The sequence below is a fragment of the Tachyglossus aculeatus genome, chromosome 4, assembly GCF_015852505.1.
Source record: "Tachyglossus aculeatus isolate mTacAcu1 chromosome 4, mTacAcu1.pri, whole genome shotgun sequence".
NCBI classification, from domain to species: Eukaryota; Metazoa; Chordata; class Mammalia; order Monotremata; family Tachyglossidae; genus Tachyglossus; species Tachyglossus aculeatus.
Window position 1 is genome coordinate 133,714,148 of NC_052069.1, and position 28,000 is coordinate 133,742,147.

At 51.2% G+C, this 28,000-nt stretch overlaps 2 protein-coding genes and 3 non-coding genes across 6 annotated transcripts; 1 reads left to right on the forward strand and 4 right to left on the reverse strand.

The window, feature by feature from the left end:
- IDH3B (isocitrate dehydrogenase (NAD(+)) 3 non-catalytic subunit beta) lies at positions 1–8,840 on the forward strand. 2 transcript variants are annotated; one of them, XM_038744517.1, is made up of 12 exons: positions 1–67; positions 1,063–1,146; positions 2,961–3,059; positions 3,296–3,416; positions 4,556–4,616; positions 4,701–4,833; positions 5,007–5,140; positions 5,235–5,337; positions 5,416–5,562; positions 7,070–7,164; positions 7,325–7,385; positions 8,684–8,840. In XM_038744517.1, the coding sequence occupies exons 1-12, from the start codon at positions 32–34 to the stop codon at positions 8,774–8,776; spliced, it is 1,167 nt and encodes a 388-aa protein (XP_038600445.1). In that variant the 5' UTR covers positions 1–31; the 3' UTR covers positions 8,777–8,840. The 2 variants fall into 2 exon arrangements, with proteins under 2 accessions (XP_038600445.1, XP_038600446.1); XM_038744518.1 differs by lacking the exon at positions 8,684–8,840 and adding an exon at positions 7,470–7,584.
- Positions 8,839–27,956, reverse strand: NOP56 (NOP56 ribonucleoprotein). The gene is made up of 13 exons (XM_038744514.1): positions 27,906–27,956; positions 22,229–22,350; positions 19,306–19,395; positions 16,250–16,364; positions 11,473–11,634; positions 11,185–11,383; positions 10,757–10,944; positions 10,522–10,673; positions 10,246–10,346; positions 9,856–10,004; positions 9,542–9,663; positions 9,227–9,355; positions 8,839–9,139 (listed from the first exon to the last, which is right to left on the reverse strand). The coding sequence occupies exons 2-13, from the start codon at positions 22,229–22,231 to the stop codon at positions 8,927–8,929; spliced, it is 1,623 nt and encodes a 540-aa protein (XP_038600442.1). The 5' UTR covers positions 22,232–22,350; positions 27,906–27,956; the 3' UTR covers positions 8,839–8,926.
- Positions 9,435–9,502, reverse strand: LOC119927584. The gene has a single exon (XR_005450574.1). It is a non-coding gene; the product is annotated as a small nucleolar RNA SNORD57 (small nucleolar RNA).
- On the reverse strand, positions 9,735–9,806 carry LOC119927592. The gene has a single exon (XR_005450579.1). It is a non-coding gene; the product is annotated as a small nucleolar RNA SNORD56 (small nucleolar RNA).
- Positions 11,018–11,150, reverse strand: LOC119927567. The gene has a single exon (XR_005450559.1). It is a non-coding gene; the product is annotated as a small nucleolar RNA SNORA51 (small nucleolar RNA).
- Positions 27,957–28,000: the final 44 nt, after the last annotated feature.

The following is a 28,000-nucleotide window of genomic DNA, read 5'->3' on the forward strand; positions in this document are numbered from 1 at the left end:
CACTTCCGGCCGCGAAGGCTTCTGGGGGAGCATGGCCACGCTGAGCAGGACCGGCGCGTTGGCTCGGGTGAGGCCCGGGGTCACGGCGGGGTCACGGGGGGGGCAATCAATCAATCGATCAATCGTACTTATTGAGCGCCTACTGTGTGCGCAGCACTGTACTGAGCGCTTGGGAAGGACGAGTCACAAGTGCTGACAGCTTGACCTTCCCAAGCGTTTAGTCCAGTGCTCTGCATCATCATCACCAATCGTATTTATTGAGCGCTTACTATGTGCAGAGCACTGGACTAAGCGCTTGGGAAGTCCTAGAGTAATACTGCACACAGTAAGCGCTCAATCATCATCATCAATCGTATTTACTGAGCGCTGACTGTGTGCAGAGCACTGGACTAAGCGCTTGGGAAGGACAAATTGGCAACGTATAGAGACAGTCCCTACCCACCAGTGGGCTCGCAGTCTAAAAGGGGGAGACAGAGAACAAAACCAAATATACTAACAAAATAAATAGGATAGCTATGTGCAAGTAAAATAAATAAATAAATAGAGTAATACTGCACACAGTAAGCGCTCAATCATCATCATCAATCGTATTTACTGAGCGCTGACTGTGTGCAGAGCACTGGACTAAGCGCTTGGGAAGGACAAATTGGCAACATATCGAGACAGTCCCTACCCACCAGTGGGCTCGCAGTCTAAAAGGGGGAGACAGAACAAAACCAAACATACTAACAAAATAAATACGATTTCTTACCTCCCTCCCTTCCCCACAGCACCTGTATATATGTGTATATGTTTGTACATATTTTTTTACTCTATTTATTTAATTTATTTGTACATATCTATTCTATTTATTTTATTTTGTTAGTATGTTTGGTCTCTGTCTCCCCCTTTTAGACTGTGAGCCCACTGTTGGGTAGGGACTGTCTCTATATGTTGCCAATTTGTACTTCCCAAGCGCTTAGTACAGTGCTCTGCACATAGTAAGCGCTCAATAAATACAATTGATGATGATGATTGATTGATTGATTGACAAGCCTGCCCCCCCCCCCCCCCTTTCTGCAGGCCTTCGTCGCCGCCCGGGGCTCCGGACTCGTTAGGGGGCTTTTCACCTCCGCCCCCACCGCACGGGCCTCCCCAAGAAACCAGGTCAGGAAATCCGGGGGGCTGCCTGGAGGAGGAGGAGGAAAAGGAGGAGGGCTCCCGGGGAAAGGAAAGAGCCAGGGGCCTGCTCACCTTCATCATCATCAGCAGCATAACGGCTTGTATTAAGCGCTTACCATGTGCAAACCACTGTTCTGAGCGCTGGGGAGGTGATCATAATAGCATGGATTAAGCGCTTAGGATGTGCAAAGCACTGTTCTAAGCGCTGGGGAGGTGACGAGGTGATAATAATAGCATTCAGGAAGCGCTTACTATGTGCAAAGCACTTCTAAGCGCTGGGGAGGTGACAAGGTGATAATAGCGTTTATTAATTGCTTACTATGTGCAAAGCACTGTTCTAAGTGCTGGGGAGGTGACAAGGTGATAATGGCCTTTGTTAGGCGCTTACTATGTGCAAAGCACTGTTCTAAGCGCTGGGGAGGTGACGAGATGATAATAGCATTCGTTAAGTGCTTACTATGTGCAAAGCACTTCTAAGCGCTGGGGAGGTGACAAGGTGGTACCATTTATCAAGCGCTTACTATGTGCAAAGCACTGTTCTAAGCGCTGGGGAGGTGACGAGGTGATAATAATAGTAACATTCGTTAAGCGCTTATTATGTGCAAAGCACTGTTCTAAGTGCTGGGGAGGTGACAAGGTAACAAGGTGACAAGGTAACATTTATCAGGCGCTTACTATGTGCAAAGCACTGTTCTAAGCGCTGGGGAGGTGACAATAATAGTAACATTCGTTAAGTGCTTACTATGTGCAAAGCACTGTTCTAAGCGCTGGGGAGGTGACAAGGTGATGATAATAGCATTTATTAAACACTATGTGCAAAGCACTGTTCTAAGCGCTGGGGAGGTGACAATAATAGCATTTGTTAGGCGCTCACTATGTTCAAAGCACTGTTCTAAGCGCAGGGGAGGTGACAAGATGACAATAATAGCATTCGGTAAGCGCTTACTATGTTCAAAGCACTGTTCTAAGCGCTGGGGAAGTGACAAGGTGATAATAATAGTAAGTGCTTACTGTGTGCAAAGCACTGTTCTAAGTGCTGGGGAGGTTACAGGGTGATATAATAATAATAGCATTTGTTAAGTGCTTACTATGTGCAAAGCACTGTTCTAAGCACGGTTGTCCCACGGGGGGCTCCCAGTCTTCATCCCCATTTTCCAGATGAGGGGACTGAGGCCCTGGGAATAATCATGACATTTATTAAGCGCTTACTACGTACAAAGCACTTGGGAGGTTATCCCACGGGGGGCTCACGGGCTTCACCCCCATTTTACAGATGAGGGAACTGAGGCCCAGAGAAGTGACTAGCCCAAAGTCACACCGGTGACAGGCGGCGGAGTTGAGATTTGAACCCATGACCTCCGACTCCTAAGCCCGGGCTTTTTTTCCACTGAGCCACGCGGGCTCTGTGACCTTGGGCAAGCTACTTCAATCAATCAATCGTATTTATTGAGCGCTTACTGTGTGCAGAGCACCGTACTAAGCACTGTACTTCACTTCTCCGGGCCTCCGTTGCCTCATCTGGAAAATGAGGATTAAGAGTGTGAGCCCCCCGTGGGACCACCTGCTGACCACCTGTTCCCCCCAGCGCTTAGAACAGTGCTTGGCACATAGTAAGCGCTTAATAAACGCCACCGTTATCATCACTGGGGTCGCTTCCCGCGCACCCAGGTGAAGCCACCCCGCCGAGGTAATCCGAGGGAGCTGCCCCCAGGAGAGGTCCCCCGCCGGGGCAATCCGGAGGGCTGCTCGGAGGAGGGGGGGGGCGGGGGCGTCCCTCCCATCCCGCCCTGTGTCCGCAGGCGGAGCCGGTGCAGGTGGAGGGGGCGTTCCCGGTGACCATGCTGCCCGGGGACGGCGTGGGACCCGAGCTCATGCACGCCGTCAAGGAGGTCTTCAAGGTCAGTAACCGAGGCCCTTCTTCAAGGTCATCATCATCATCATCAGTCGTATTTATTGAGCGCTTCCTGTGTGCAGAGCACTGTAGTAAGCGCTTGGGAAGTCCGAGTTGGCAACATATGGAGGCGGTCCGTACCCAACAGCGGGCTCACGGTCTAATCGAGGCCCTCCGTCCCGGGGCGGAGGAGGTCGGGTCTCTTGGGGGGGGTCTCGAACCCAACACTCGCTTCCTCCCCAGGCGGCCAACGTCCCCGTGGAGTTCCAGGAGCACCACCTGAGCGAGGTGCAGAACATGGCCTCCGAAGAGAAGCTGGAACAGGTCCTGGACTCCATGAAACAGAACAAGGTGGCCCTCATCGGTGCGTAGCCCTCATCGGTGTCGTCTTCGTGTGCCGGGCACCGTGCCCAGCGCCGGGGTGGACACGGGCACATGGGGTCGGACCCGGTCCCCGTCCCGGGGCGGGTCGGGGGGGAGGCACCCGCTCTTAATCCCCATTTTACAGATGAGAGAACCGAGGCCTAGCTCCGTGGGAAGAGCCCGGGCTTTGGAGTCCGAGGTCATGGGTTCAGATCGCCGCCTCTGCCAGCTGCGTGACCTTGGGCAAGTCACTTCTCTGGGCCTCAGTTCCCTCATCTGGAAAACGGGGGTGGAGACTGGGTTGCCCCCCCGTGGGGCAACCTGCTAATAATAATAATAATGACGATGGCATTTGTCAAGCGCTTACTATGCGCAAAGCACTGCTGTAAGCGCCGGGGGGGATACAAGGTGATCAGGTGGTCCCGCGTGGGGCTCACGGTCATCATCCCCATTTTACAGATGAGGTCACTGGGGCTCCGAGAAGTTAAGTGACTTGCCCAAGGCCACACGGCAGACGTGTGGCGGAGCCGGGATTCGAACCCGTGACCTCCGACTCCAAAGCCCGGGCTCTTTCCACCGAGCCACGGTGATCACCTCGTATCCCCCCGCCCCCGGCGCGGAGAGCAGCGCTCCGCACCTAGTAAGCGCTCCATAAACGTCATCACGAAGGGAAGTGACGTCCCCAAGGTCGCGCGACAGACGGTCGGCGGAGCGGGGATTTGAACCCGGGGCCCGTCCACTAGGTCAGGCTGCTTCCCGGGGCTCCCCTTTCCACAAGCTGCTTCAGAGGAGCAGCGTGGCTCAGTGGAAAGAGCCCGGGCTTTGGAGTCAGAGGGCATGGGTTCAAATGCCGACTCCACCACGTGCCTGCTGTGTGACCTTGGGCAAGTCACTTCACTTCTCTGAGCCTCAGTCACCTCATCTGTAAAACGGGGATGAAGACTGTGAGCCCCGTGTGGGACAACTTGATCACCTTGTATCCCCCCGGTGCTTAGAACAGTGCTCTGCCCATAGTAAGCGCTTAATAAATGCCATTATTATTATTATTATTATTATTATAAGCCCAGGAGCTCAGACTCCCACTCGCTGGGGCGGTGCCCGCGCCAATGCCCACGCGGTGCCCTCCGGCCTTGCCCCCAGGGAAGATCCACACGCCGATGGAGTACAAGGGAGAACTGGCTTCCTACGACATGCGGCTCAGGTAGGGCGGCTCGGGGGGCGGGGGGGCGAGGAGGGTCCCGTCTCCTCCCCCGGCTACCAACTGACCGCCCCCGCGGCCCCCCAGACGCAAGCTGGACCTGTTTGCCAACGTGGTGCACGTGAAGAGTCTGCCCGGGTACAAGACGCGGCACAACAACCTGGACCTGGTCATCATCCGCGAGCAGACGGAGGGCGAGTACAGCTCCCTGGAGCACGAGGTGCGGGGCCGCCGGGGAGGGCGGGGGGGTTATCGGTCAATCGGTCGTATTTAGTGAGCGCTCACTACGGGCAGAGCGCTGTGCCGAGCGCTTGGGAAGTACAGGTTGGCGACAGTTGTCGCCGGGGGGGGGCCCCCGATCGTCGCCACCCCCCGCCCCGCCTCCGTCCCCAGAGCGCCCGGGGCGTGATCGAGTGCCTGAAGATCGTCACGCGGGCCAAGTCGCAGCGCATCGCCAAGTTCGCCTTCGACTACGCCACCAAGCAGGGGCGCCGCAAGGTCACGGCCGTGCACAAGGCCAACATCATGTGAGCGGCGGCGGCGGCGGGGGGCCGGCGGGTGGGTGGGTGGGCCGCCCGTCCCATCCCGGCCCCCCCAACGCGGCCGTGCTCGTCCGCGCAGGAAGCTGGGGGACGGGCTGTTCCTGCAGTGCTGCGAGGAGGTGGCCGAGCTGTACCCCAAGGTCCGGTTCGAGACGATGATCATCGACAACTGCTGCATGCAGGTCAGGCGCCGCCCCCCGCCCCCCAACCGGGCTCCCCGCGTGGCCGCCCCAGCTCCTCCATCCCTCCCCTCCCCGCAGCTGGTCCAGAACCCGTACCAGTTCGACGTGCTGGTGATGCCCAACCTGTACGGCAACATCATCGACAACCTGGCAGCGGGGCTGGTCGGGGGCGCCGGCGTGGTCCCGGGCGAGAGCTACAGCGCCGAGTACGCCGTCTTTGAGACGGTGAGTCGCCCCGCGACCCCGGGCCTCCCTCGGCCTCGGTCGGCTCGCCTTTGAGATGGGAACGGGGACCGTGCCCGACCCGGCAAAACGCCCGCGAGCAGCGGAGCGTCCCACGTGTCCATCAACGGATGCGTCTGGAAGTGCCGAGGGAGGCGGGAATAAAGGGAGCAAATCCCCCTTGTAGACTGCGAGCCCACCGTTGGGTAGGGACCGTCTCTATATGTTGCCAAATTGTACTTCCCAAGCGCTTAGTACACAGTAAGCGCTCAATAAATACGATTTCTGATGATGATGATGATGAAATCCAAGCTGCCACACCCCAACTCCCCTCATTTTCAAAGCCTTACCAGAAATCCCTTCTCTCGAGGAAGCCTGCTCTGACTAATCGCCCCCCATTTCCCCTCCGTTCTGCATCGCTTTATATACTTGGGCCCAAACCATTTAAGTCTCCCCCTTTTAGACTGTGAGCCCACTGTTGGGTAGGGACCGCCTCTAGATGTTGCCAATTTGTACTTCCCAAGCGCTTAGTACAGTGCTCTGCACATAGTAAGTGCTCAATAAATACGATTGATGATGATGATGAAATCCAAGCTGCCACACCCCAACTCCCCTCATTTTCAAAGCCTTACCAGAAATCCCTTCTCTAGAGGAAGCCTGTTCTAATCGCCCCCCATTTCCCCTCCGTACTGCATCACTTTATATACTTGGGCCCAAGCCGTTTAAGTAGCCTGATATCATCATCATCAATCATATTGAGCGCTTACTATGTGCAGAGCACTGTACTAAGCGCTTGGGAAGTACAAATTGGCAACATAATTCATCCCAACCCCTGCATCCTTAGAGCTGGTTGCCTCTATTACCTGCAATTTTTTTGCTCCTTGTGGGCAGCGAGTGCATCTGTTATATTGTAATAATAATAATAATAATAGCATTTGTTAAGCGCTTACTATGTGCAGAGCACTGTTCTAAGCGCTGGGGGGGAGATACAAGCTGATCAAGTTGTCCCACGGGGGGCTCACAGTCTTAATCCCCATTTTACAGATGAGGGAACTGAGGCTCAGAGAAGTTAAGTGACTTGCCCATGTGGCGGAGCTGGGATTCGAACCCATGACCTCTGGCTCCAAAGCCCGGGCTCCTTCCACTGAGCCATGCTGCTTCCCCAACTGCGTAGTACTGTAAGCCCAGAGTGGGCGGGGATCATCTCTTGTCATTGCTGAATTGGACTTCCCAAGCGCTCAGTCCAGTGCTCTGCACACAGTAAGCGCTCAATAAATACGATTGAATGAGTGAATGAAGAGCGAGGCAGAAGGGAGTGGGAGAAGAGGGAAGGGAAGCCTTCTCAGAGGTGGCGTGCCTTCGGTAGCGCTTAGTACAGTGCTCTGCACATAGTAAGCGCTCAATAAATACGATTGATTGATTGATTGGGTAAGGCTCTGAAGGGGGTGGAGAGGGATGGGTCAGTGGCGGGGCCCTTTCCGAGCGGCGTCGCCCTGGCTTTCGCCCTCAGGGTGCCCGCCATCCCTTCGCCCAGGCCGTGGGCAGGAACATCGCCAACCCCACCGCCATGCTGCTCTCCGCCACCAACATGCTGCGGCATCTCAAGTAGGTGCCCGGCCCCGGGGGGCACCGGGAGGGGAGGCCGGGGACGGATCGGGCATTTTGAGCACCCTCTCCCCTTGGAGCCGGTAAGCTCCTTGTGGGCAGGGGCGGGCCTCTCCCAAGCGCCCAACAAATAACAACAGCGCATTTACCGCTCCCGCAGCCTGGAGTATCACTCAAACCTCATCTCTGATGCCGTGAAGAAGGTGATCAAAGTCGGAAAGGTGAGTGAAAGGACCTGGGGGGGGGGGGGGGGGGGGGTCCCTTCCCGCCCCCCAACTCAGCCGGCTGCATCCGTGGGCCTCCAGGTGCGGACGCGGGACATGGGCGGGTACAGCACCACCTCCGACTTCGTCAAATCCGTCATCGACCACCTGCACCCCCAGTTTGGGCTCTAATCCGGGGGGCCGCCGCCCCCCCCCCCCCCCCCCCCCCCAACAGCGGTTTGGAAAGCAACACATTCCCGCCTAACCCTAAACCCCCCCTCCCTCCACCTACTACATTCCTCAGCTGGCCCAGCGTCTGCTCAGTCTCAATAAACTTATTTTTGACCAAGATTGCCGCCTCTTTTTTGCACATCACACCTTGAGCGTGGTCACAATGTGAGCTGGGATCATCATCATCATCAATCGTATTTATTGAGCGCTTACTATGTGCAGAGCACTGTACCAAGCGCTTGGGAAGTACAAACTGGCAAAATATAGATGGCCCTCCAACTCCCAGCAAGCCATGCCCACCTTGTTTGTACATATTTATTACTCTTTATTTTACTCTACCCCTCCTCCCCCTCTCCATCCCCACCTTACCTTACCTCCTTCCCTTCCCCACAGCACCTGTATATATGTATATATGCTTGTACATATTTATTACTCTATTTTACTTGTACATATCTAGTATGTTTGGTTTTGTTCTCTGCCTCCCCCTTTTAGACTGTGAGCCCACTCTTGGGCAGGGACTGTCTCTAGATGCTGCCAACTTAGACTTCCCAAGCGCTTAGTACAGTGCTCTGCACACAGTGAGCGCTCAATAAATACGATCAAAACTCATCTGTAAACTCCTCTACCCTCCTACTTAGTACAGCAAAAGCTCACCTCCAGGAAGCCTTCCCGAACGAAGCTCTCCCTCCCCACCCCACAGCACTAAGCACAAGTATACTGTGAGCCCATTTTAGACTGTGAGCCCACTGTTGGGTAGGGACTGTCTCTATGTGTTGCCAATTTGTACTTCCCAAGCGCTTAGTACAGTGCTCTGCACATAGTAAGCGCTCAATAAATACGATTGATTGATTGATATACAAAAGTACATCTTCTCCTAGACTGTGAGCGCTTTGTGGGCAGGGATTGTCTATCTGTTGCTGCACTGTACCTCCCAAGCGCTTAGTACAGTGCTAAGCACTCAATAAAAATGAATGTTAAGCTAGTAGATGAATACTATTAGATGAATACTAAGCTAGTAGAGGGCGGAGCAGTAGTGGGGGCCCCCCCACAGCCCCTCCAACAGCCCTGTCGTTCCCCTCCCGCAGGTCCGCACCACCGACATGGGCGGCTACGCCACAGCCCAGGACTTCACCCAGGCCGTCGTCGCCAGCCTGCCTCTACTTCCCCCCAAGACCTGAGGCGGACCGGGCCGCTGGGCCAGCAGCAGAATTCCAATAAAAGGGGGCTCCGGCCCGCACGGCCTACAGACTCCGGCGTGGTTTATTGACGGAGGGGCACGGCGCGGGAGGCGGGGGGGGAAAACAAGTCCGGAGGCGGCGGCCGGCCTCTTAATCCTCTTCCGACTGGGCCCGGGCCTTTTTCTTTTTGCTCTTCTTAGGAGGGGGCGACTCCGGGTCTTCTGCGGGGGGTCCCGACTTCCTCTTCTTCTTGGGTTTGGGGGTCTGCGGTTCCTCCTCCTCCTCCTCCTCCTCCCCTTCCACTCCGTTCTCCTCGGCCTCCGACCGCCGCTTCTTTTTCTTCTTCCGTTTCTGCCCCGGCTCCTGGGGCCGGACGATCGGAGCAGGGGTTGCGGAGGGGCTCCCCGCCTTCGGCCACCCCCCGGGGGATCGGCGAGGCCCTGAGCTCACCTCGCCGTTGGCCTCGGGGCCGTCCGCGTCCCCTTCGGCCGCGGCGGCCTCGAGCTTCCGCCGCTTCTTCAGCCGCTTCTTCTCTTTCTTCGCCAGCTTCCTGCGCAGCTCGGCTGCCACCTCCCCGGCCTGAGCGAGGCGGGCGGGAGGACGACGCTGAGTGCCCGGGGAGCCCCCCCGGACCCCCCGGCTCGCCCCCAGCCAGGGTGGATCAGGCTCATTAAATCAGCTTTCGCCCTCACGCCGGATTCAGGACCGAGTCGCTCATCACCTCCACCCGGGTCCTCGCCCCTTACGCCCCCGCTGCCCGCTGACCTCCACCACGGCCTCCTTCATCACGTCCAGGTTCTTGCGGGGCGGCTCTCCCGTCTCGTAGAAGGACAGCCTCTCCTCCACCTGCTCACGCAGCTTCTCCCCGAACACGCTGGTGGGCACCTCTGCCGGGGGCCCCGGGGGGCAGGTGAGCTCGCCGGCCCCGCGGCCCCCTCCCCGCGCCCGGTCCCCGCCTCCGCTCAGACCCAGGCTTGTCAACACTCACGGGGTGAACTGCTGTTGACGAAAAATCATCCCATCACGGCGGAAGCCCCCCCGGCCGTCCCCGTCCCCCTCCGCCCGCCCCGGCCGCCCACCCGAGAAGCAGTCGATGCGGGCGGCGATGCTGCACTTGTTGGCCAGGTAGCGGGAGATGCGGCCTTTGTTCTTGGCGGCCGCCCGGCCGATGAAGGTCGAGTGGAAGATGAGCCCGTACTTGGGGGTGTTCCCCCGCGTCTTCAGGGCCCTGCGGGGGAAGCCGGGGGGCGGTCGGCGACCGGAGCGGGAGGGACGGAGCACCCGCCCCAGCCCTCTTTCCACCCCGGCCGGCCCCCTAACCTGCTGGGCGTCGGCTGGGGAAGCCCGGCCGTCCCCCTCCCCGGGCTGGGTGGTCGCTCAGTGGCCGGGCCGGCCCGTCACGCCCGCGGCCGGGGGCCGGGGGTCGGGGCCCGGCGGCCGCCATCACCGCGACCACGCTGCAGCCGTACCTGAACAAGGCCTTCTCGGCCCCCAGGATCTGCACCGTGGACGCGGGGTACTTGGCCAGGCTGGTCAGGCTGCCGGCGTGGGAGATGAGGCGGGCGCCCACCTAGGGGGGACGTGCACGGTCACCTACCGGACGCCCCTCTCGTCCACCCCGCCCCCGGGCCGGCAGAGATCAGCAGTGACGGGCGTGTCGTTCACGAGGTCTCAGAGGATTGACAGATTTCACTGGCACATCACGTCTCCGCCGCGGCCCCCGGGCCCCCGGCCCCGGGACTCACCACCTCGCCGATGAGGGCGGCCAGGCTGGGAGCCACCTGGTTCATCTTGGAGCACAGGTACCGCAGGAGGCCGAGCCGGTACTCGGACAGCGACACGACCCGCCGCGAGAAGCTCTCGATGTTGATGAGGTCGATGGGGGAGACGTCCATGCCTGCGGCCGAGGGAGCCCAGGTGAGCGGGCGGGGGAGACGCCGGCCCCCCCGCCCGCCGCCCGGCCCCGGCCCCGGGACGGACCCATGGAGGAACGGGAGGCGTCCAGGATGGCCTGGGCCTTGGCGCCGTCCATGGTCACCTCCTCCAGCGCCTCCAGCTTCTCCTCGCTGAGCTCCCGCCGGCAGCCGATCAGCTGGGCCAGGCGGCAGTAAGTCGTGCTGTCGCTGACGAGGCGCACCAGCTCGGGGAAGTGATAGCCGTACCACTCCCTGCGGGCGACGCCGAGGGGGTGCTCCTCAGGACCGGGCCGGGGGGCACCCGACCGCGCGCCCGCGGGGACGGGGCTGTCCCCCCGATCACAGTCCAGTCGGGGCACGGACTCCGCCGCCGGGGTGTATTCGGGGCTGCCTGCTCTGCCTCCTCTTTCTGTACAGTCGGCGGGGCCGCCGCCGCCTGCGGTAAGCGAGAGGAGGGACCACCACCACCCCCGCCTCGCCGCGCCTCCGTACCGGACGCGCATGGAGAAGGTGTTGATGTCCTTCTCCAGCTGGTCCAACAGGCTGATGGCCTGGATGATCATGTTGTCCACGCGGTTGACGTTGAACTTGACCTTGGAGCGGGAGTAGCTGTGGCCCAGGCCCAGCTGGGCCTTGGAGGCCGACGTGGCCGTCAGTCCCTTCACCAGGGAGGGGAAATGCAGCCGGACGCCTGCGGGGGGGACGGGCGGCTCAGCGTCTGGTCATCAGCTGGCCCCCCAAGCTCGCCCCCGGACCTCCACCTTCGACAGGCCCCCTCACCTCGGAGGATTTCAGCCACCACGCCCCCCGCCTGGCACGGATAACCCAGCTCCTCCTGGATCGCCGCTCCGATCTTGGGATCCCCGACTCCCAGCACCACTTTCTTCTTCTTGGCTGGCAGGTTGGTGTCCAGCAGCAGACGCAGGTCTTCGTGCACCACGCCTGGGGGGGGCCGGGGGAGGCCGCCGAGACCCATCAGGGCCCACGCGGGGACTCGTGGATCTGGCCCGCGGCTCTACGGTCTACGGTGAGCGCTCACTATGCGTCAAACGCTTCAAGCGGCGGGGTCGATACGGGCGATCAAGCCCTCCCACGCCGGGGCTCCCGATCTCAACGAGCGGGAGAATGGGGATCGAATCACCATTTTGCAGTTGGTGACCTCGGGCAAGCTGCTTAACTTCTCCGGGCCTCAGTAAATGGGGATTAAGAGCGCGAGCCCCACGTGGGACGGGGACTGCGTCCAAAACCCATCTTCCACCTATCCCAGGGATTAGCGTAGTTCAGTGCCTGACATGTAGCCCTTAAGCATTAAAAAAAGAAAATGAAACAGAGGCACCCAAGTTAAGCAGCTTGCCCAAGGTCACACGGCAAATGAGCGGCGGCTATTATCAGAACCCAGGTCCTCCGTCTGTGCTAAGCCACACTGCTTCTCTTGGTGCCCTTTGGGTTGACGCTGCAAACACCCATCAGCGGTATTTATCGAGGGTTTAGTCTGAAAATCACTTTCCTAAATGCACGGGACTATGGACTGGAATCGACCCGATCCTTGCCCTCAGGAGCTTGTGAAAAAGTCATGAAAATAAACTACAGAAAGAGGAAATCAAGGAATTTTAAAGGTCTGCAGATCACTTTCCAGCCCATAATCCCGTGCGTTTAGGAATTGATCCGATCCTTGCCCCCAGGAGCTTGTGAAAAAGTCATGAAAATAAACTACAGAAAGAGGAAACCAAGGAAGTTTAAAGGTCTGCAGATCACTTTCCTAAACACACGGGATTATGGACTGGAATCGATCCGATCCTTGCCCTCGGGAGCTCGTGAAAAAGTCATGAAAATAAACTACAGAAAGAGGAAACCAAGGAAGTTTAAAAGTCTGCAAATCACTTTCCTAAACACACGGGATTATGGACTGGAATCGATCCCATCGTTGCCCTCAGGAGCTTGTGAAAAAGTCACGAAAATAAACTACAAAAAGAGGAAACCAAGGAAGTTTAAAGGTCTGCAGATCACTTTCCTAAACGCACGGTATTATGGACTGGAATCGACCCGATCCTTGCCCCCGGGAGCTTGTGAAAAAGTCATGAAAATAAACTACAGAAAGAGGAAACCAAGGAAGTTTAAAGGTCTGCAGATCACTTTCCTAAACCCACGGGACCATGGACTGGAATCGATCCGATCCTTGCCCTCAGGAGCTTGTGAAAAAGTCATGAAAATAAACTACAGAAAGAGGAAACCAAGGAAGTTTAAAGGTCTGCAGATCACTTTCCTAAACGCACGGGATTATGGACTGGAATCGATCCGATCCTTGCCCTCGGGAGCTTGTGAAAAAGTCATGAAAATAAACTACAGAAAGAGGAAACCAAGGAAGTTTAAAGGTCTGCAGATCGCTTTCCTAAACGCACGGGATTATGGACTGGAATCGATCCCATCCTTGCCCCCGGGAGCTTGTGAAAAAGTCATGAAAATAAACTACAGAAAGAGGAAACCAAGGAAGTTTGAAGGTCTGCAGATCGCTTTCCTAAACGCATGGGATTATGGACTGGAATCGATCCGATCCTTGCCCCCTGGAGCTTGTGAAAAAGTCATGAAAATAAACTACAGAAAGAGGAAACCAAGGAAGTTTAACGGTCTGCAGATCACTTTCCTCAACGCACGGGATTATGGACTGGGATTGACCCCATCGTTGCCCTCAGGAGCTTGTGAAAAACTCATGAAAATAAACTACAGAAAGAGGAAACCAAGGAAGTTTAAAGGTCTGCAGATCACTTTCCTAAACGCACGGGATTAGGGACTGGAATCGATCTGATCCTTGCCCCTAGGAGCTTGTGAAAAAGTCATGAAAATAAACTACAGAAAGAGGAAACCAAGGAATTTTAAAGGTCTGCAGATCGCTTTCCTAAACGCACGGGACTATGGACTGGAATCGATCCGATCCTTGCCCTTGGGACCTTGTGAAAAAGTCACGAAAATAAACTACAGAAAGAGGAAACCAAGGAAGTTTAAAGGTCTGCAGATCACTTTCCTCAACGCACGGGATTATGGACTGGGATTGACCCCATCGTTGCCCTCAGGAGCTTGTAAAAAACTCATGAAAATAAACTACAGAAAGAGGAAACCAAGGAAGTTTAAAGGTCTGCAGATCACTTTCCTAAACGCACGGGATTAGGGACTGGAATCGATCTGATCCTTGCCCCTAGGAGCTTGTGAAAAAGTCATGAAAATAAACTACGGAAAGAGGAAACCAAGGAATTTTAAAGGTCTGCAGATCGCTTTCCTAAACGCACGGGACTATGGACTGGAATCGATCCGATCCTTGCCCCTGGGACCTTGTGAAAAAGTCACGAAAATAAACTACAGAAAGAGGAAACCAAGGAAGTTTAAAGGTCTGCAGATCACTTTCCTCAACGCACGGGATTATGGACTGGAATTGATCCCACCGTTGCCCTCGGGAGCTTGTGAAAAAGTCATGAAAATAAACTACAGAAAGAGGAAACCAAGGAATTTTAAAGGTCTGCAGATCGCTTTCCTAAACGCACGGGATTAGGGACTGGAATCGATCTGATCCTTGCCCCTAGGAGCTTGTGAAAAAGTCATGAAAATAAACTACAGAAAGAGGAAACCAAGGAAGTTTAAAGGTCTGCAGATCACTTTCCTAAATGCACGGGATTATGGACTGGAATCGATCCGATCCTTGCCCTCAGGAGCTTGTGAAAAAGTCATGAAAATAAACTACAGAAAGAGGAAACCAAGGAAGTTTAAAGGTCTGCACATCGCTTTCCTAAATGCACGGGATTATGGACTGGAATCGATCCGATCCTTGCCCTCAGGAGCTTGTGAAAAAGTCATGAAAATAAACTACAGAAAGAGGAAACCAAGGAAGTTTAAAGGTCTGCACATCGCTTTCCTAAACGCACGGGATTATGGACTGGAACCGATCCGATCCTTGCCCCGGGGAGCTCGTGAAAAAGTCACGAAAATAAACTACAGAAAGAGGAAACCAAGGAAGTTTAAAGGTCTGCACATCACTTTCCTAAACGCACGGGATTATGGACTGGAATCGATCCGATCCTTGCCCTCGGGAGCTCGTGAAAAAGTCATGAAAATAACTACAGAAAGAGGAAACCAAGGAAGTTTAAAGGTCTGCAGATCACTTTCCTAAATGCACGGGATTATGGACTGGAATCGATCCGATCCTTGCCCCCGGGAGCTCATGAAAGTCATGAAAATAAACTACAGAAACAGGAAACCAAGGAAGTTTAAAGGTCTGCAGATCATTTTCCTAAACGCACGGGATTATGGACTGGAATCGACCCGATCCTTGCCCTCAGGAGCTTGTGAAAAACTCATAAAAATAAACTACAGAAAGAGGAAACGAAGGAAATTTAAAAGTCTGCAGATCACTTTCCTAAATGCACGGGACTATGGACTTGAATCGATCCGAGCCTTGCCCTCAGGAGCTTGTGAAAAACTCATGAAAATAAACTACAGAAAGAGGAAACCAAGGAAGTTTAAAGGTCTGCAGATCACTTTCCTAAACGCATGGGATTATGGACTGGAATCGATCCGATCCTTGCCCCCAAGAGCTTGTGAAAAAGTCATGAAAATAAACTACAGAAAGAGGAAACCAAGGAAATTTAAAAGTCTGCAGATCACTTTCCTAAATGCACGGGACTATGGACTGGAATCGATCCGATCCTTGCCCTTGGGAGCTTGTGAAAAAGTCATGAAAATAAACTACAGAAAGAGGAAACCAAGGAAGTTTAAAGGTCTGCAGATCGCTTTCCTAAATGCACGGGATTACGGACTGGAATCGACCCGATCCTTGCCCCCAGGAGTTTGTGAAAAAGTCATGAAAATAAACTACAGAAAGAGGAAACCAAGGAAGTTTAAAGGCCCGCAGATCACTTTCCTAAACGCACGGGATTATGGACTGGAATCGATCCCATCGTTGCCCTCAGGAGCTTGTGAAAAAGTCAGGAAAATAAACTACAGAAAGAGGAAACCAAGAAAGTTTAAAGGTCTGCAGATCACTTTCCTAAACGCACGGGATTATGGACTGGAATCGATCCGATCCTTGCCCCCGGGAGCTCGTGAAAAAATCATGAAAATAAACTACAGAAAGAGGAAACCAAGGAAGTTTAAAGGTCTGCTGATCGCTTTCCTAAACGCACGGGATTATGGACTGGAATCGATCCGATCCTTGCCCTCGGGAGCTTGTGAAAAAGTTATGAAAATAAACTACAGAAAGAGGAAACCAAGGAATTTTAAAGGTACCCACAAGGGCTACCGATTGTTGCCCGCTGGAGGGTCACCTCTTTCCTTGGCCATCAATCGATGGCACTTAGGACACCTTTACTCTTCCACGCTCGGGAGCGTTCACCAGACTTAACGGATACGACCCCTGCCCTTGGGGGTTTAATCTCGTGGGAAAAACCAAAAGGAAAATAAATTAAGAGGGAACCAGCAGCGCTTCGCGATAGGTCCGTAAGCGCTGGGGGGGTGGGCAGAAGGTCACCACACGACCGCCAAGGAATCGGGGCCGAAATGGGTCCAGGCTCACCCTCGGAGATGGCATTGGCATTGTCCAGCGCGCTTTGGGCCGACGTGAAGGGCGAGAAGGCCACGAGGCGGACGAGGTTGTGGAACTTGCTCAGGTTCAGCACGGACTCCTCGACCTACGAGCAAAGGGAATGAAGCCTTAAGGACTGGACAAAGACCGTCTCCCCGCCGCCGCCGTCGCCGTCAAACCTTTCCTGAAGGCCCACCTCCTCCAAGAGGCCTCCCCTAAATCATTCATTCGGTTGTATTTGAGTGCTTACTGCCAACTTGTACTTCCCAGGCGCTTAGTACAGTGCTCTGCACACAGTAAGCGCTCAATAAATACGACTGATTGAGTGATTACCGTGTGCAGAGCACCGTACTGAGCACAAGCTGGCAACAGAGACGGCCCCTACCCAACAACAGGCTCACAGTCTAGAAGGGGGAGACAGACAAAACATGCGGACGGTGCTTTTGCACCCATCATCGACATCAATCGTATTGATTGAGCGCTTACTATGTGCAGAGCACTGTACTGAGCGCTTGGGAAGTACGAATTGGCAACATATAGAGACAGTCCCTACCCAACAGCGGGCTCACAGTCTAAAAGGGGGAGACAGAGAACAAAACCAAACATACTGACAAAATTAAATAAATAGAATAGCTATGTACAAGTACAATAGAGTAATAAATATGTACAAATCAATCAATCATATTTATTGAGCGCTTACTATGTGCAGAGCACTGTACTAAGCGCTTGGGAAGTCCAAGTTGGCAACATCTAGAGACGGTCCCTACCCAACAGCGGGCTCACAGTCTAGAAGGGGGAGACAGACAACGAAATAAAACATATTAACAGAATAAAATAAATAGAATAAATATGCACAAGTAAAATAAATAGAGTAATAAATATGTGCAAACGTATATACATATATACAGGTGCTGGGGGGAAGGGAAGGAGGTAAGATGGGGGGATGGAGAAGGGGACGAGGGGGAGAGGAAGGAAGGGGCTCAGTCTGGGAAGGCCTCCTGGAGGAGGTGGGCAGAGATTGTCTCTATTGTTGTACTTTCCCAAGTGCTAAGTACAGTGCTGCGCACTCACGAAGCGCTTAGTCTAGGGCTCTGCACACAGTAAGCGCTCAATCAATAGGACTGAATGAACTAAGCGCTCAATCAATACGACTGTACTTCCCAAGTTTATAGTTCAGTGCTCTGCACACAATGAGCGCTCAATACGACTGAACTAAGTGCTCAATCTATACGACTGTACTTCCCAAGAGCTTTGTCCTGTGCTCTGCACACAGTAAGCGCTCAATAATAATAATAATAACGGCATTTATTAAGCGCTTACTATGTGCAGAGCACTGTTCTAAGCATTGGGGAGGATAAGGTGATCAGGTTGTCCCACTGGGGGCTCGCAGTCTTCACCCCCATTTTCCAGATGAGGGAACTGAGGCACAGAGAAGTGAAGTGACTTGCCCAAAGTCACCCAGCTGACAGTTGGCGGAGCTGGAATTTGAACCCGTGACCACTGACTCCAAAGCCCAGGCTCTTTCCACTGAGCCACGCAGCTTCTCTGAATCAATCAATCACAGTATCAGTCAATACTGTGAGCCCACTGTTGGGTAGGGACCGCCTCTATATGTTGCCAACTTGTACTTCCCAAGCGCTTAGTACAGTGCTCTGCACACAGTAAGCGCTCAATAAATACGATTGAATGAATGAATACAAGTGTACTTCCCAAGCGCTTAGTACAGTGCTCTGCACACAGTAAGCGCTCAATACGATTGAATGAATACGAGTATACTTCCGAAGTGCTTAGTACAGTGCTCTGCACACAGTAAGCGCTCACTAAATACGACTGAATGAATGAATACGAGTATACTTTCCAAGCGCTTAGTACAGTGCTCTGCACACAGTAAGCGCTGAATACGATTGAATGTATGAATGAATACGAGTATACTTCCCAAGTTCTTAGTCCAGTGCTCTGCACACAGTAAGCGCTCACTAAATACGATTGAATGAATGAATGAGTGTACTTCCCAAGCGCTTAGTACAGTGCTCTGCACACAGTAAGCGCTCAATAAATACGAATGAATGAGTGAATATGAGTGTACTTCCCAAGCGCTTAGTACAGTGCTCTGCACACAGTAAGCACTCATTAAATATGATTGAATGAATATGAGTGTACTTCCCAAGCGCTTAGTACAGTGTTCTGCACAGTAAGTGCTCAATAAATACGATTGAATGAATGAATACGAGTGTACTTCCCAAGCGCTTAGTACAGTGCTCTGCACACGGTAAGCGCTCACTAAATACGATTGAATGAATGAATACGAGTGTACTTCCCAAGCGCTTAATACAGTGCTCTGCACACGGTAAGCACTCAATAAATACGATTGAATGAATGAATACGAGTACACTTCCCAAGCGCTTAGTACAGTGCTCTGCACACAGTAAGTGCTCAATAAATACGACTGAATGAATGAATGAATACAAGTATACTTCCCAAGCGCTTAGTACAGTGCTCTGCACACAGTAAGCACTCATTAAATACGATTGAATGAATGAATACGAGTGTACTTCCCAAACCCTTAGTACAGTGCTCTGCACACGGTAAGCGCTCAATAAATACGACTGAATGAATGAATACGAGTATACTTCCCAAGCGCTTAGTACAGTGCTCTGCACACAGTAAGCACTCATTAAATACGATTGAATGAATGAATGTACTTCCCAAGCGCTTAGTCCAGTGCTCTGCACACAGTAAGCGCTCAATAAATACGATTGGATGAATGAATACGAGTGTACTTCCCAAGCGCTTAGTACAGTGCTCTGCACACGGTAAGCGCTCCATAATTACGATTGAATGAATGACTAAGCAGGGGGGCGCGCGCATGCGCAGCCGTTCCCACGTGGCGGCCGCCATTACGCAGGCACTCCCGCGGGCCCGGGCGCGCACGCGCGCCAACCTGAGCATGCGCAAAGGAGACCCCGCGGACGCGCGCCACACCGAGCATGCGCAGAGGAGGCTCCGCGCGTGCGCACGCGGGCCGGAAGGCCTAGGCCGACACTCACCTGCGGCAGCAGCAGGCCGATCTCCTCCACCTCCTTCAGGGCCAGCAGGGCGTAGCCCGCCGCGTGCTCGAAGAGCAAGTGCAGCAGGACCTGGGGGAGAGCGCGCAAAGGATCACGGGACGGCGGGGGCCCCGCGCATGCGCGCCGCCACGTTGGGGGGGGGGGGGCAGCCAGGCCGCGGCCTACCACGTGCCACTTCCGCCCGAGGCCCTGCCGCCCGCTGTATTGGACTCCCCCCCGCCCGTCCAGTACAGTGCTCCGCGCGGAGAAAGCGCTCAGTTTCTTTATATTTATAAATAAATAACATTATAAATAAATATTAAAGATATTATATTATACATTAATATATCACACACCATTATATATTATCATACTATAAATATTATATTATAAATAAATGATATGATAAATAAATAACATTATAAATAACTATTAAAGATATTATATTATATATTAATTTATTATATATTATTGTGCTATAAATATTATATTATAAATAAATGATATTATAAATAATTATTTATTTATCTATTTATCTTATTTTGTTAGTATGTTTGGTTTTGTTCTGTCGCCCCCTTTTAGACTGTGAGCCCCCTGTTGGGTAGGGGCCGTCTCTAGATGTTGCCAACTTGGACTTCCCAAGCGCTTAGTACAGTGCTTGGCACACAGTAAGCGCTCAATAAATAAGATTGATTGATTACTACTGGTTGACTGTGGCCTGTCCCCCCCCCCCCCCCCCCCCGGTCGTCGTGGGCGAGCGCTTAGTACAGTGCTCTGCGCACAGTAAGCGCTCAATAAATACGATTGATTGATTACTGCTGGTTGACTGTGGCCTGTCCCCCCTGTCGTCGTGGGCGAGCGCTTAGTACAGTGCTCTGCACACAGTAAGCGCTCAATAAATACGATTGATTGATTACTACTGGTTGACTGTGGCCTGTCCCCCCCTGTCGTCGTGGGCGAGCGCTTAGTACAGTGCTCTGCACACAGTAAACGCTCAATAAAGACGACTGATTGATTACTACTGGTTGACTGTGGCCTGTCCCCCCTGTCGTCGTGGGCAAGCGCTTAGTCCAGTGCTCTGCACACAGTAAGCGCTTAATAAATACGATTGATTGATTACTACTGGTTGACTGTGGTCTGTCCCCCCTGTCGTCGTGGGCAAGCGCTTAGTACAGTGCTCCGCACACAGTAAGCGCTCAATCAATCAATCGTATTTATTGAGCGCTTACTGTGTGCAGAGCACTGTACTAAGCGCTTGGGAAGTACAACTTGGCAACATCTAGAGACAGTCCCTACCCAACAGTGGGCTCACTGTCTAAAATGGGGAGACAGAGAATAAAACCAAACATACTAACAAAATAAAATAAATAGGATACGTACAAATAAAATAAAGTAATAAATATGTACAAAATGGGCAGGGGGCTGTTGGATTGTACTCCCCTATTCGTTTAATAATAATAATGATGGCATTTGTTAAGCGCTGACGATGTGTTCTAAGCGCTGGGAGGGATACAGGGTGATCAGGTTGTCCCACGTGGGGCTCACTGACTTAATCCCCATTTTATAGATGAGAGAATTGAGGCACAGAGAAGGGATTAACCCAGAGTCACGCAGCAATCAATCAATCGTATTTACTGAGCGCTTACTGTGTGCAGAGCACTGTACTAAGCGCAGCAGACATGTGGGGTAGCTGGGATTCTTTCCATTCAGTCGTATTTATTGAACAATTACTGCGTGCAGAGCACTGTACTAAGCGCTTGGGAAGTCCAAGTTGGAAACATACAGAGACGGGCCCTACCCAACGGCGGGCTCACAGTCTAGAAGGGGATTCGAACCCATGCCTCCCGACTCCCAAGCCCGTGGTCTTTCCACTGCGCCACCACAGTGCTCTGCACATAGTAAGCGCTCAGTGAACACCGCCCCGTCTAGCTCATGCCATTGTGGGCAGGAAAGTACTGTACTGGACTCTCCCTCGCGCTTGGTACAGTGCTCCGCACATAGTAAGCACCACTTTGGCTATAAGCGGTCCCGTCTAGCCCACATGGTCGTGGGCAGGGAGCTGTGCGCTTAGTACAGTGCTCGGCACATAGTAAGCACGACTGATTGACTATGGCCTGTCCCGTCTAGCCCATGTCCTCGTGCGCAGGAACTGCTGTACTGGACTCCCTCATGCGCTTAGTACAGTGCTGTGCATGTAACACGCGCTCAAATTAACACCACATTTTTGTCTTACGACCGGTCCTCGTGGGCAGGCACCCTGTCCATAACCGTTATGTGGGCCTCTCCCAGGCGTCTAGTACAGTGGACTGCACATAACACGCGTCGAATAAATACCACTGGCTACAGCCCACCCCGACTATAAAGCCGTTAAGGACAGGGACCTGTTGCACTGGACTCCCCCAAACGCTCTGCACAAAAAAGGCGCTCAATAAACACCATTATTTGAGACAGAACGGCCCCGCTCCCCTTTACCCGGTTGTGGCTTGGGGGTCGGAGGTCGTGGGTTCTAATCCCGCCTCCTATACTTGTCTGCTGGGTGACCTTAGGCAAGTCACTTCATCAGCATCATCAATCGTATTTATTGAGCGCTTACTATGTGCAGAGCACTGTACTAAGCGCTTGGGAAGTACAAATTGGCAACATCTAGAGACAGTCCCTACCCAACAGTGGGCTCACAGTCTAAAAGGGGGAGACAGGGAACAAAACCAAACCTACTAACAAAATAAAATACTTCTCTGGGCCTCGTGGGTAAAATGGGGATTAAAAGTGAGCCCCAGGTGGGACAACCTGATTCCCTTGCATCCACCCCGGTGCTTAGAACAGTGCTTGGCACATAGTAAGCGCCTAACAAATATATTCATGATTATTATTACTACCATTTTGCGGCCTAGGCCTCCCGCGCATGCGCCCCTCGCCCACTCACCATGTTGTCGGCTCCGCTCCCCGGGACGCAGTGCGGCGCATGCGCGGGGCGCGCCTGATCCCTCTCGGCTGGCCCCGCCCCGCGACCGCGAATCCACCAATCAGAGACGTTGGGCTGTACCACTGCATGCCGGGAGGGGGGGAAGGTGACGACATGGTTTGGTCCAAGAGTGGGGGGAGCCGCCGTTAAAGGCCCGACGCGCGCCTCTTTCCCGCCTTTTCGCGCGAAGGGAATTGTAATCATCATAATAGTAATAATAATAATAATAATAATAATAATAATAATAATAATAATATCATAATATCAATAAAAATAACAGCAATAATACTAATACTAATGACTGCTATGTGTCAAGCACTGTGGCCCAGTGGAAAGAGCCCGGGCTTTGGAGTCAGAGGTCATGGGTTCAAATCCTGCTCTGCCAACTGTCAGCTGTGTGACTTTGGGCAAGTCACTTAATAATCATCATCATCATCATCATCAATCGTATTTATTGAGCGCTTACTGTGTGCAGAGCACTGGACTAAGTGCTTGGGAAGTACAAATTGGCAACATATAGAGACAGTCCCCGCCCAACAGTGGGCTCACAATAGTGATGGCAATAAGCGTTTTATTACTCTATTTTACTTGTACATATTTATTCTATTTATTTTACTTTGTTAATATGTTTTGTTTTGTTGTCTGTCTCCCCCTTCTAGACTGTGAACTCGCTGTTGGGTAGGGACCGTCTCTATATGTTGCCAACTTGGACTTCCCAAGCGCTTAGTACAGTGCTCTGCACACAGTAAGCGCTCAATAAATACAATTGATTGATTGATTGATTCTAGACTGTGAACCCACTGTTGGGTAGGGACCGTCTCTATATGCTGCCAACTTGGACTTCCCAAGCGCTTAGTACAGTGCTCTGCACACAGTAAGCCTCAACAAATACGATTGAATGAATGAATGAATGTGCAAAGCACAGTTCTAAGCGCCGAGGAGGACACAAGGTGATCGGGTTGTCCCACGTGGGGCTCACAGTCTTCATCCCCATTTTCCAGAGGAGGGAACTGAGGCCCAGAGAAGTGAAGTGATTTGCCCAAAGTCTCACAGCTGACAACCGGCAGAGCCGGCATTTGAACCCATGACCTCTGACTCCTAAGCCCGGGCTCTTTCCACTGAGCCACTTAATGTCTCCAGGCCTCAGTTCCCTCATCTGGAAAATGGGGATGAAAACTGTGAGCCCCCCCATGGGACAACCTGATCACTTTGTAACGTCCCCAGCGCTTAGAACAGTGCTTTGCACATAGTAAGCGCTTAACAAATACCATCATTATTAGTATTCTAAGCGCTGAGGTAGATACAAGCTAATTCAGGTTGGATCTGTCCCACATGAGGCTCACAACCTTCATCCCCAAGTGCTTAGTACAGTGCTCTGCACACAGTAAGCGCTCAATAAATACGATTGAATGAATGAATCCCCCTTTTACAGATTAATTAAGGTATTTGTTAAGCGCTTACTACGTGCCGAGCCCTGCTCTAAACGCTGGGGAGAGATACAAGGTTATCAGGTTGCCCCACGTGGGGCTCACAGTCTTCATCCCCAGCACGGCTCTTCACGGAAAGAGCCCGGGCTTGGGAGTCGGAGGTTGTGGGTTCTAATCCTTGCTCCTCCAACTGTCAGCTGTGTGGCCTTGGGCAAGCCACTTCACTTCTCTGTACCTCAGTTCCCTCATCTGTAAAACGGGGATCAAGACTGTGAGCCTCACATGGGACCACCTGATCACCTTGTATCCCCCACCCCGCGCTAACAGTGCTTCGCACATAGTAAGCTCTTAACAAACACCATCATTTTTATCCCCATTTTACAGATGAGGGCACTGAGGCCCAGAGAGGTGAAGTGACTTGCCCAAGGCCACACAGCAGACATACGGCGGATCCGGGCCTAGAGCCCAGGTCCTTCTGATTCCCAGGCCCGGGCTCTAGCCAGTAGGCCACCTAATAATAACAAGTGTGGTATTTCATCATCATCATCATCATCAATCGTATTTATTGAGCGCTTACTATGTGCAGAGCACTGTACTAAGCGCTTGGGAAGTACAAATTGGCAACATAATATTGCGGAGTGCTTACTATGTGCCAGGCACCGTACTGAGCACTGGGGTGAGTACAAGCAAATCAGGTTGGACACAGTCCCTGTCCCACTTGGGGGTTGCAGAGTACGTATTTATTACTCTATTTATTTATTTTTTACTTGTACATATCTATTCTATTTATTTTATTTTGTTAATATGTTTTGTTTTGTTCTCTGTCCCCCCCTTGGAGACTGTGAGCCCACTGTTGGGTAGGGACCGTCTCTATATGCTGCCGACTTGGACTATCCAAGCGCTTAGTACAGTGCTGTGCACACAGTAAGCACTCAATAAATACGATTGATTGATTCCCCACAGCACCTGTATATATGTATATATGTTGGTACATATTTATTACTGTATGTATGTATTTGTTTATTTTACTTGTACATATGTATTCTATTTATTTTATTTTGTTAATATGTTTTGTTTTGTTCTCTGTCTCCCCCTTCTAGACTGTGAGCCCACTGTCGGGTAGGGACTGTCTCTAGATGTTGCCAACTTGGACTTCCCAAGCGCTTAGTACAGTGCTCTGCGCACAGTAAGTGCTCAATAAATATGATTGATTGATTCCCCACAGCACCTGTATATATGTATGTACATATTTATTACTCTATTTATTTATTTATTTTACTTGTACATATCTATTCTATTTATTTTATTTTGTGAATATGTTTGGTTTTGTTCTCTGTCTCCCCCTTCTAGACTGTGAGCCCACTGTTGGGTAGGGACTGTCTATATGTTGCCAACTTGTACTTCCCAAGCACTTAGTACAGTGCTCTGCACACAGTAAGCGCTCAATAAATACGATTGATTCCCCACAGCACCTGTATATGTATATGTTTGCACATATTTATTACTGTATGTATTTATTTATTTTACTTGTACATATCTATTCTATTTATTTTATTTTGTTAATATGTTTGATTTTGTTGTCTGTCTCCCCCTTCTAGACTTTGAGCCCACTGCTGGGTAGGGACCGTCTCTATGTGTTGCCAACTTGGACTTCCCAAGCGCTTAGTACAGTGCTCTGCACACAGTAAGCGCTCAATAAATACGATTGATTGATTCCCCACAGCACCTGTATATATGTATATATATTTGTACATATTTATTACTCTATTTATTTTACTTGTACATATCTATTCTATTTATTTTATTTTGTTAGTATGTTTGGTTTTGTTGTCTGTCTCCCCCTTCTAGACTGTGAGCCCACTGTTGGGTAGGGACCGTCTCTACATGTTGCCAACTTGTACTTCCCAAGCGCTTAGTACAGTGCTCTGCACACAGTAAGCACCCAATAAATACGATTGATTGATTCCCCACAGCACCTGTATATATGTATATATGTTGGTACATATTTATTACTGTATGTATTTATTTATTTATTTTACTTGTACGTATCTATTCTATTTATTTTATTTTGTTAATATGTTTGGTTTTGTTCTCTGTCTCCCCCTTCTAGACTGTGAGCCCACTGTTGGGTAGGGACTGTCTCTATATGTTGCCAACTTGGACTTCCCAAGCGCTTAGTAGTGTTCTGCACACAGTAAGCGCTCAATAAATACGATTGATTGATTCCCCACGGCACCTGTATATATGTAGTTACATATTTATTACTGTATGTATGTATTTATTTATTTATTTTACTTGTACATATCTATTCTATTTATTTTAGTTTGTTAATATGTTTTGTTTTGTTCTCTGTCTCCCCCTCCTATACTGTGAGCCCACTGTTGGGTAGGGACCGTTTCTAGATGTTGCCAACTTGGACTTCCCAAGCGCTTAGTACAGTGCTCCGCGCACAGTAAGCGCTCAATAAACACAAATGATTGATTCCCCACAGCACCTGTATATGTATATGTTTGTACATATTTGTTATTCTATTTATTTTATTTTGTTAGTATGTTTGGTTTTGTTCTCTGTCTCCCCCTTTTAGACTGTGAGCCCACTGTCGGGTAGGGACCGTCTCTATACGTTACCGACTTGTACTTCCCAAGCGCTTAGTACAGTGCTCTGCACACAGTAAGCGCTCAATAAATACGATTGATTGATTCCCCACAGCACCTATATATATGTATATATGTTGGTACATACTTATTACTGTATGTATTTATTTATTTATTTTACTTGTACATATCTATTCTATTTATTTTATTCTGTTAGTATGTTTGGTTTTGTTCTCTGTCTCCCCCTTCTAGACTTTGAGCCCACTGTTGGGTAGGGACCATCTCTATATGTTGCCAACTTGTACTTCCCAAGCGCTTAATATATATATAATATATAATAATATAATATAATAATATTAATACTAATATAATCAATATAATTTAATATATAATTAATATTAACACTGATATTATAATTTAATATATAATTAATATATTAATATTAATACGCTAATATTATATATAATATACGTGATATATAATATAATATATAATGATGGCATTTATTAAGCGCTTACTATGTGCAAAGCATACACATAGTACGGTGCTTTGCACACGGTAAGCGCTCAATAAATACGATTGATTGATTCATCCCCATTTCACAGATGAGGGAACCGGGGCCCAGAGACGTGAAGTGACTTACCCGAAGTCACACAGCAGACAAGTGGCGGAGTGGGAATTAGAACCCGGGTCTCCCGACGTCCGGGCCCGTTCTTGAGCCACCAAGCCAAGCCGCTTCTTCATTTGATTCACAGCACCCCAAGTCCAAGTCCCAAGTACGGGGGAGCAGCGTGGCTCAGTGGAAAGAGCCCGGGCTTTGGAGTCAGAGGTCACGGGTTCAAATCCCTGCTCCGCCACTTGTCAGCTGGGTGACTTTGGGCGAGCCACTTTACTTCTCTGTGCCTCAGTTCCCTCGTCTGTCAAATGGGGATTCAGACCGTGAGCCCCCCGTGGGACAACCTGATCACCTTGTAAACTCCCCAGCGCTTAGTCTCTAGATGTTGCCAGCTTGTACTTCCCAAGCGCTTAGTACAGTGCTCTGCACATAGTAAGCGCTCAATAAATACGATTGATGATGATGCTTTGCACGGAGTAAGCGCTTAAGAAATGCCATCGAAAAAAAAAAGTCCATCGGCCTAACGACCCTCCCTTAAGACTTCGGGATTTTATCCCTATCCCGAGCATTCGTGACCAGACGCATCTTTTACTCATTTTTAATACTTATCCCTATCTTTATTCACTCCGCCCTCCGCCTCACAGCATTTATCTACAATCCATTTTATTTATAATAATAATAACAATGGCATTTATTAAGCGCTTACTACGTGCAAAGCACCGTTCTAAGCGCTGGGGAGGTTACAAGGTGATCAGGTTGTCCCACGGGGGGGGGGCTCACAGTCTTCATTCCCATTTTACAGATGAGGGAACTGAGGCCCAGAGACACCTCCGTACTGTAAGCTCCTTGTGGACAGGGAGTACGTCTACCAATTTTATTCTATTGCACTCTCCCAAGCGCTAAGCAAACACTGAATAAACACTGCCCTGCACACAGTAAGCGCTCAATAAATACGATTGATGAAATACGATTGATGAATAAATGCAGTGGATTAGCTGTACCTTCGGTTATTTGTTCAGCTGTGTAGCCCCGATGCGTCTTCTGTACCGCCTCTCGATGATACAATAATTGTGGTATTTGTTAAGTGCTTAATATG